The sequence below is a fragment of the Petromyzon marinus genome, chromosome 73, assembly GCF_048934315.1.
Source record: "Petromyzon marinus isolate PM22_M1 ecotype Great Lakes invasive population chromosome 73, UKy_Petmar_22M1.pri1.0, whole genome shotgun sequence".
Taxonomy (NCBI): Eukaryota; Metazoa; Chordata; class Hyperoartia; order Petromyzontiformes; family Petromyzontidae; genus Petromyzon; species Petromyzon marinus.
Window position 1 is genome coordinate 8184554 of NC_133739.1, and position 10196 is coordinate 8194749.

Sequence of the window (10196 nt, forward strand, 5' to 3'; positions counted from 1 at the left end):
TACGTTACCAACATAATTTTTGCACTCATACTGGTAGGAACGAAGTTGTAAACTGAGTGTACCAGCCTGCAATAGATTAATGCGTCCGTCCGTCCCCTTTCAATACTTTAACGAAGTGAAATCTCGTGCTGTTGGGTGTAAAATCAGCAATAGACAGCGCGGAGACTTGTCCTACCAGCCCACCCTGCAGGGACCTGTTAAGTCGCTTGCCTAATTGTGTGTTTCGTATCGAATCTCATCTCAAACAATCGATGGACTCCACCCCCTTCCCCTAAGTGGCAGCTGCCCCTGTGTGGCACAAGGTAGCCCTGCACCGGCCTGCACGTGGACATGAGTCTGTCGGTAGGGGGCGATCATTGACGCGCCATCTCCGTTGTGTAGTTTCTGGATAATGTTTGGAATTGCCACAATTTTGACCGTGACACCGACATGCAATGACCTGTGCGTCGTGAATGACACAACGCTATGTTTTTACATCTGCCGTGAAGCAGACTGCGAATATTGTGGTGCATGTTACTGGGGTAGCCAGGTGTGCCTATCGGATTTGAACCTTGAACCTCTGCAATAAATAGAGAATGCGCTACCATATTATTGGTTCTTTCGGTAAATTCACCTAGATAGAAAATAACAAAAAAAAATGGAAAATAATAAATTGATGAAAGATGCCATTGTCGGCTGACTGAGATGACTGCCCACCACAGTGTACACACACTGTACACACACACACAGTGTACACACACACAGTGTACACACACACACAGTATGTACGTACACAAAGTTTGTACGTACACACACACAGTGTACAAACACACAGTGTACAAACTCACACAGTGTACAAACACACAGTGTACAAACACACACAGTGTACACACACACAGTGTACACACAGTGTACATACACACACTGTACAAACACGGTGTACACACACACAGTGTGTCCACACACAGTGTACACACACAGTGTACACACACAATGTACACACACAATGTACACACACAGTGTACACACAGTGTACACACACAGTGTACACACACAGTGTACAAACACAGTGTACACAAACACAGTGTACACACACACAGTGTACACACACACACACAGTGTGTACACACACACAGTGTACACACACACAGTGTACACACACCCAAGGGGTCTCTGTTCAAGAGAGGGAGCAATGGAAAATGAATGTAAATCAACTTAAAACTCCAACACCTCTGTGACGTCACCACTCAGCATTACCTTAGCGTGAAACGCCAGGGGGAGGTGTACCTCTAGTGACGTCATGTCACCAAGGTGTTCACCCCACCCCGACCAAGGCGCCCTTGAACGTGACGTCACCTCTGCCTGGGTCGCCGTTTACTGTTCAAGTAGAATCCATATATGGGCATGGCCACGCACAGTGACTGGCGGTTCATTAACATAATCTCTTCACGTACGGAGGCGCTCATTGTGGGAGGGGAGTGTTATCGTCCCCACAAGTGACGTCATGTCACTTCTTGCTGCCGCGTGACATCACGAGATAACAGGAAGCTGCTGCTCCGCCAGTGCACTGAAATCCGAGGTGAGAAATTCTCATCGCGGTTGTGGTAGTGGTTGTTGTTGTGGTGGTTGTTGTTGTTTACCGAGGTAGAGCCTCGCTCTCTCTCGTAGGGATGTCAATTGAGTAGCAGCGAGCATGGAAGTGATGTCCAGGTTGCAACTTTACAGCGCGGGGCCTAGCCACGCGGGGCCTTGCCTCCTGCCCTCGCCTGATCGCGTTTGCTTCAATTATCTCGCTTAAGTTTAATTTGTCTTCAGGCGGCTCGCCACTTTGTCACTTTGTTTTACTTTTAAATATGCACGCGGTTTTTTTTCCATTTTTTTTTACCAGGCCAAGCCCGCTTGAGCTGCTGTACCGCTTTTTGTTTTCAGAAGCGACCTGCCCACAACAACACAAGGTGAGGCTCCTCAACAGCGTGGCGGTGTTCACTCTGGACGCGTGGCGGTGTTCACTCTGGACGCGTGGCGGTGTTCACTCTGGACGCGTGGCGGTGTTCACTCTGGACGCGTGGCGGTGTTCACTCTGGACGCGTGGCGGTGTTCACTCTGGACGCGTGGCGGTGTTCACTCTAGACACATGGCGGTGTTCACTCTGGACGCGTGGCGGTGGTCACTCTAGACACATGGCGGTGTTCACTCTGGACGCGTGGCGGTGTTCACTCTGGACGCGTGGCGGTGTTCAGTCTAGACGCGTGGCGGTGTTCACTCTGGACGCGTGGCAATGTTCACTCTGGACGCGTGGCGGTGTTCACTCTAGACGCGTGGCGGTGTTCACTCTGGACGCGTGGCGGTGTTCACTCTAGACGTGTGGCGGTGTTCACTCTAGACACATGGCAGTGTTCACTCTGGACGCGTGGCGGTGTTCACTCTAGACACATGGCGGTGTTCACTCTGGACGCGTGGCGGTGTTCACTCTGGACGCATGGCGGTGTTCAGTCTAGACGCGTGGCGGTGTTCACTCTGGACGCGTGGCAATGTTCACTCTGGACGCGTGGCGGTGTTCACTCTAGACGCGTGGCGGTGTTCACTCTGGACGCGTGGCGGTGTTCACTTTAGACGCGTGGCGGTGTTCACTCTAGACACATGGCGGTGTTCACTCTGGACGCGTGGCGGTGTTCACTCTAGACACATGGCGGTGTTCACTCTGGACGCGTGGCGGTGTTCACTCTAGACACATGGCGGTGTTCACTCTGGACGCGTGGCGGTGTTCACTCTGGACGCGTGGCGGTGTTCAGTCTAGACGCGTGGCGGTGTTCACTCTGGACGCGTGGCAATGTTCACTCTGGACGCGTGGCGGTGTTCACTCTAGACGCGTGGCGGTGTTCACTCTGGACGCGTGGCGGTGTTCACTCTAGACGCGTGGCGGTGTTCACTCTAGACACATGGCGGTGTTCACTCTAGACGCGTGGCGGTGTTCACTCTAGACACATGGCGGTGTTCACTCTGGACGCGTGGCGGTGTTCACTCTGGACGCGTGGCGGTGTTCACTCTGGACGCGTGGCGGTGTTCACTCTAGACACATGGCGGTGTTCACTCTGGACGCGTGGCGGTGTTCACTCTAGACACATGGCGGTGTTCACTCTGGACGCGTGGCGGTGTTCACTCTGGACGCGTGGCGGTGTTCAGTCTAGACGCGTGGCGGTGTTCACTCTGGACGCGTGGCAATGTTCACTCTGGACGCGTGGCGGTGTTCACTCTGGACACGTGGCGGTGTTCAGTCTAGACGCGTGGCGGTGTTCACTCTGGACGCGTGGCAATGTTCACTCTGGACGCGTGGCGGTGTTCACTCTAGACGCGTGGCGGTGTTCACTCTGGACGCGTGGCGGTGTTCACTCTAGACGTGTGGCGGTGTTCACTCTAGACACATGGCAGTGTTCACTCTGGACGCGTGGCGGTGTTCACTCTAGACACATGGCGGTGTTCACTCTGGACGCGTGGTGGTGTTCACTCTAGACGCGTGGCGGTGTTCACTCTGGACGCGTGGCGGTGTTCACTCTGGACGCGTGGCGGTGTTCACTCTAGACACATGGCGGTGTTCACTCTGGACGCGTGGCGGTGTTCACTCTAGACACATGGCGGTGTTCACTCTGGACGCGTGGCGGTGTTCACTCTAGACACATGGCGGTGTTCACTCTGGACGCGTGGCGGTGTTCACTCTGGACGCGTGGCGGTGTTCACTCTGGACGCGTGGCGGTGTTCACTCTAGACGCGTGGCGGTGTTCACTCTGGACGCGTGGCGGTGTTCACTCTAGACGTGTGGCGGTGTTCACTCTGGACACATGGCAGTGTTCACTCTGGACGCGTGGCGGTGTTCACTCTGGACGTGTGGCGGTGTTCACTCTGGACGCGTGGCGGTGTTCACTCTGGACGCGTGGCGGTGTTCACTCTAGACACGTGGCGGTGTTCACTCTAGTTGGTGGAGTGAGGAAGCATGAATTCTGTGCAGGTGAAGGTGGCCAGGCCTTGGTCTGGACACACCACCACCTGTGAACCATGCCAGTGTGTGACAGTGGTGGAGCCAGTGGGGGTGAGGTAGGCACGTGTCCCCCCCCCCCCAACGATCCGATCGAAATCCCTAATTTCGATAGGATCATTGGGATTTATTAGTAACTTGCTTCACTACCCGGCTTCATCCGGGACTTGGATTCTTGTCTTGGATAAATTTCATATTCCCTTATATTTCACTGAAAAACCCTTAAAAATGTTGATGCTTGCAAGAAAGCAAAAAGCCGAAACAAATCAAGTTACCTAAATGGGATGTTTTCACTCGAGGAAATTTTACCTTAATCCACTTATACGCAAGGTCGATTTTTGCCACTAGGGAAGGGAATAATGACGTGGCGAGCTGAAAATAGTCGCGTTCACTTAGAAATTGCAGACGGCATAACCTGTGAAAATTTCACGACGCCAGAGCTCGGCGTTGGAGAGGTTTTGCTGCTTCACACAAACAAACAGATGTAATGTTCTGCTTCATATTTAAGATAGCAGTTCTACCCGTTCTTCGCACGGAGGATATGTATTGAAACTCCGAGAAACCAATGGCTTCATCGGCCAGGAGCGAAGCGCCACCTAAAATCTCCCGGCACGCTGTTAACAGCTCTAAGCATTGCAGAGCACTTAACTCAGGTGTGTTGCGGGTTGACGCCACAAACTTCATGGTCATACAAAATACAAAAGTCTATTTTTATACTTTTTTCATTGTGCACACTATGGAACCTACCCACATGCCAAATTTCAAGTGTGTAGCATGTTGGGAAGTATGCTAACATTTCGACCAGACACACACGTATCCACACATTTCCCTTTTATATGTAGACTAGCTTTACTACCCGGCTTTGCCCGGGACTTTGATTCTTGTCTTGGATTAAAACACGGTCTTCGCGGAGTGTTGGTGGGGGGGTATACGTGACGTCAGCAGGCACACTGCGTAACGCTGCCGTATAGGGTGACATCTCAGATATGACGGCTATTTTAATACTTTGTGCATTGTGTCCAGTCTGGAAGCTACTCACGTGCCAAATTTCCAGTTTGTGTTGCATATCGGCAAGTATGCTGAACATTTCAAACAGACACACATTCACAAATTTCACTTTTATAATTATAGATGAATCAGTATTGTGCGACCTCCACTGCCACCGTGTGGCATATTATTACGTGCCAGGGACTCTATGAGAGGACAACAGTCCATGTTCATAATTGGCAATAAGTAACGGCAAAGCAGTTACAAGCGACTCACAGAATTGTGCCCAGTTGCATATACAGTACACGACTTCCCTGAAGGCAAACACCTTCAGCGAGCGCGATGCCTTTCACAGGCGTCGAATAAAAAGCATAGGACAAGTCCTTACTTAGTAACAACTCCTGACTAACAACTCCTTATTTACTAACAACTCCTTACTAATAACTCCTGACGAACAACTCCTTACTTACTAACAACTCCTCACTAACTCCTTACTAGCAACTCCTTACTTTCTAACAACTCCTTACTAACAACACCTTAATTACTAACAACTCCTTACTAACAACTCCTTACTTACTAACAACTCCTTACTTTATGAGACCTCCTTTGCCATTAACAAGATATAGTAACAGGTTTTACCCTTTTAACTGGCTCAAAAAACTGACACCTTTATTCAAGGCATCATGTCTGCAATAACCGCAACACAAGCAGTCAAAATGCAAACGAAAAGACAACTCTGATAATAATATGCCAGTTAAAAGGGTAAAACCTGTTACTATATCTTGTTAATGGCAAAGGAGGTCTCATAATGTAAATGCTCACCCCGAGCCCTCAATACTCTGATAGTGTGCTGTTTTTGAGCTGTACGCCTTTTGGCGTCTTCTGGTCCAACACCAGTGGAGACTAGGCTCTAAAGAAAGCCGTCTCGGGTGTGGACCAATCAAATTCAAGGACAGTGCATATTATTATCAGAGTTGTCTTTTCTTTTGCATTTTGACTGCTTGTGTTGTGGTTATTGCAGACATGATGCCTTGAATAAAGGTGTCAGTTTTTTGAGCCAGTTAAAAGGGTAAAACCTGTTACTAACTCCTTACTTATTAACAACTCCTATCATTTTTCATTGCTGAAAGGGGTTGCCCCCCCCACCTGAAAATCCTGGCTCCACCTCTGAGTGTGTGACAGGGTCAAGTTTGTATTTTCAGTAAAGTCTATTAACTCTATTGAGCACGGAGGTTATATCAAAATAGTAGTTTTTTTTGTTTTCCTCTGTAACTCTTTGTAAGAATGTAGTCGGGAAGTTATCACAGCACACGTGCAGCTGAAGTCGGAACTGTTCATCCCAGCATTCAAGGACATCTGTGCCTGGCTTTCACACCTCTACGTTGCGATTGAACATTAATTTATGCATTTCTGCATAAAACAAATAGTATTATTTTCAACACCCTTTGCTACGTCAGCGGAATTTAGCTTTCATAAATATTCCTTTTGAAGCCAGACAGCCGAAATTGTGTGCTCGGAGTTTTGGGTTAACATTCATACGAGGGCTTCCAGGCACGTCTATGACCATTTGCCCTCTCCTTGTGTGCCATAACAGCCCGTATGATGCATTTAGGATACGTTTTCACTATATCATGAATATATGAATAAGTATAGACGTGTAAGTCATGTGTGACTATAAATGCATTCCTCTGTGCATCGATACTGATGTGTAGATGGTGTGGATATTCTTTTTTTCTGTCTGCAGCTGTCGCTTCCTCTGCAGAATTGATCTGATGGAGCAAAGGCACTCGCCGCAGCTCGGTGCAAAAAGGCAACAATGCGACCGGTGTGCATACAGCACGGATCGTCCTGCACATTTGACACGGCACCAGAGAACCCACACGGGAGAGAAACCCTTCAGGTGCAGTGTGTGTGGGAAGGCGTTTGCACTGTCACCAAGTCTTCATGTACACCAGAGAACACACACGGGAGAGAAACCCTTCAAGTGCAGTGTGTGTGGGAAGGCGTTTTCACAGTCACCAAGTCTTCATGTACACCAGAGAACACACACAGGAGAGAAACCCTTCAAGTGCAGTGTGTGTGGGAAGGCGTTTTCAGATTTATCTGCTCTTAAAAAACACCAGAGAACACACACAGGAGAGAAACCCTTCAAGTGCAGTGTGTGTGGGAAGGCGTTTTCAGATTCATCTGCTCTTAAAAAACACCAGAGAACACACACGGGAGAGACACCCTTCAAATGCAGTGTGTGTGGGAAGGCGTTTTCACAGTCAGCAAATCTTCAAGTACACCAGAGAACACACACAGGAGAGAAACCCTTCAAGTGCAGTGTGTGTGGGAAGTCGTTTTCAGATTCATCTCCTCTTGTAGCACACCGGAGAACACACACAGGAGAGAAACCCTTCAAGTGCAGTGTGTGTGGGAAGGTGTTTTCACAGTCACCAAATCTTCAAGTACACCAGAGAACACACACAGGAGAGAAACCCTTCAAGTGCAGTGTGTGTGGGAAGGCGTTTGCACATTCATCAAGTCTTCATGTACACCAGAGAACACACACAGGAGATAAACCCTTCAAATGCAGTGTGTGTGGGAAGGCGTTTGCACAGTCACAACATCTTCATGTACACCAGAGAATACACAAGCATCAGAAGATCCACAAGGAGGGGAATCTGAAATCAGCTTGTGAAAGTCAAAGTGCCGCAATCAGCCCATCTCTCATGAAACAAGAACCGGAAGAAAATCCCAGCTTGGACACTTTTAAAGGTATAGAGGTGAAATGTGAAGAGGTGAAGATGAAATGTAAAGAAGTGACGGTGAAGAGCGAAGAAGTGAAGGTAAAATGTGAAGATGAAGATTCAACTCCAAAATCGGACCTTCACATCGATGGAGGCAACGTGAAGCAGGAGGAGAATTCTGACTGCGAGGCAGAGCAGTTTGTGGAAGTGGAGGTGTGGGTGGCCTTCCTCCGAGACAATACAAAGTCAAATGGAGACCCGGTAGATATGTAAGCTTGAGACGATGTCGCTCCAATAGATGCACCTTTGTCACAGCCTTTAATGACAAGAATGTGAAGTTGAACACTCAATTCCTAGGTTCAACCTGCAGTGTAAGAGCGGCCAGTCGTTGTGGACCTGTGGGTTGCGTAGATCTCTAACCATGAGCGAGAGCCAATAAGCTCCCAAGCATTCACAAAGTTCTAATAATTCCATTTATATGGTGCTTGCTTAATCGCCTCTGGCAATTCGGAGCATTGTGTCGTATCTCGCCTCAAACACTCGAAGAGCACCCCCAAGTAGCAGCTGCCCCTGTGTGGTACAAGGTGGTGGCCCTGCACCGGCCTGCATGTGGACAAGAGCCTGTCAGTAGGGGGCAATGGTTGATGTGGCATCTCAGTTGTGGAGTTTGTAGGTAATTTTTCGATTTAAAGCTTTCGTGACTGCAATGATTCATCTTCTTTAGTTCTTTCGGTAAAGTCACGTAGAATGAGAATAAAATAATAAATTGATAAAATAAAATAACACAATAATATTCTCACGACGTTTCGGCCACAACACAAGCGGCCTTCATCAGGTGAAGGGACGAGACTGTCTGGTAGGACAGCGCTGGAGTGAAAGAGCCACGTTCAGATCACGGCCTTTAAGAAGATGGATTCTGGCTTAGTAACCACTGGAAAGATGTTTTAAATCATTTCTGTTCTTAATTAATTGTAGTTTTACGATGACCTTCAGACCGCAGCTCTTTCGCCAGCATTGCCTCTTAATACCTCTCACACCACGGTTAATGGTATGGTTTTACAACATGGAGTATGAGTAGCGCCTCGCAGCTGTCTCTCTCCCCCTCCTCTGTTCCGACCATGGACGAACTCGTCCGTCTGAACGGGGCCCGTAGCTATCCGTGGTGCTAAAGTTGAGGCTTAAAGGCCGTGATCTGAACGTGGCTCTTTCACTCCAGCGCTGTCCTACCAGACAGTCTCGTCCCTTCACCTGATGAAGGCCGCTTGTGTTGTGGCCGAAACGTCGTGAGAATATTATTGTGTTATTTTATTTTATCAATTTATTATTTTATTCTCATTCTACGTGATTTGTAGGTAATGTTTAGAATTTGATCAATTTGACCGAGACGCCAGCATGCAATGGCCTACTCGTTTTGAATGGCGCAATAGTATGTTGTACATACACTATTAAGCGTATTTTAAAAAAAAATAGCTTCTTGTTAGTACGATGTAACCTGATGCAGCATATTTCACTGCAGTAATTCAATTTTGGTAATATGCCTGTCAATAATTTAGAATGAATACTTGTCTGATTGTGTGCGTACATGTAACATTGTCTATAAGAGTCAAATATTGATTAAGTGATCTTAGGACAAATTGTGTTTTGGAAGTAACCTGTAAAGATAACTCAGGTGAGACTCATTGTTCTTGTGATACAGGTCAAAGGGTATTTTGTGTTTTCAGGAAGCATCTCCCTCTGGAGCAACTCATTGTCTTTGAAATAGGGAGCACACTCGCATCATTCATCAGTTACAAGGCATACCACTCAAAGGTTACACTTAGAGGAGATATATTCTCTACAACACGAATTATAATTTTGTATTACGTGTTGACGTAGATTTTGTCGAACTAGGACGTGAAATGGTCCTTGCTGATTAACGTCTGGATGTTCACAACCAAGGGCTTGAAGCAAGCCTGACTGCTTGCGTTGCCCCTCACAACCATTTACGGCCTTGGGCCAGGAAAGTCACGGAAAAAATTGCACACGAACGATGCCTCCACGCAAGCTCCCGATGCTCCGTTTTGAAGTTTGAAAATGAAAGAACTTTGAATTGTGTTATGTTTTCAATTAGATAATTGTATTTCTTCATTAAAAGCTTCTTAATTGAAATCGATATTTCGCGTGAATTTTCTCTCGTCGTTAAGTAGATGGCCTTGCCGGGGGTTCGGTTCGATGCGGACTTTAACCTGGTTGGGATCGCGGGATCGAGACGAGGCTGAGCTTGTTCATATCCGTGTACATCGATGTCCCACATTGCTTACACGGACACACCACACACAATGAAATAAATAGAAACTAGAACGACTTAATTCCGGGGATGGCCAAAGATTGAGGAATCTCTTTCAATGGAGCGAGTTAAGTTTGTGTTCGATTCAACATCTCTCTGTCCGTCTGTGTCTCTGTTCCCCTCTCTCTCTCTTTCTCGCTGA

General features: G+C 47.9%; 1 protein-coding gene across 1 annotated transcript in view; it reads left to right on the forward strand.

Moving 5' to 3' along the window:
• The window catches only part of LOC142907028 (uncharacterized), a 29453-nt gene extending 19577 nt beyond the window's left edge, over positions 1-9876 (forward strand). Inside the window, exon 4 of the mRNA XM_076055958.1 lies at positions 6851-9876. Coding sequence (XP_075912073.1) covers positions 6851-8001 — 1151 coding nt within the window. The 3' untranslated portion in view covers positions 8002-9876. The remainder of the gene's footprint in view (positions 1-6850) is intronic.
• The last annotated feature ends 320 nt before the right edge of the window (positions 9877-10196 follow it).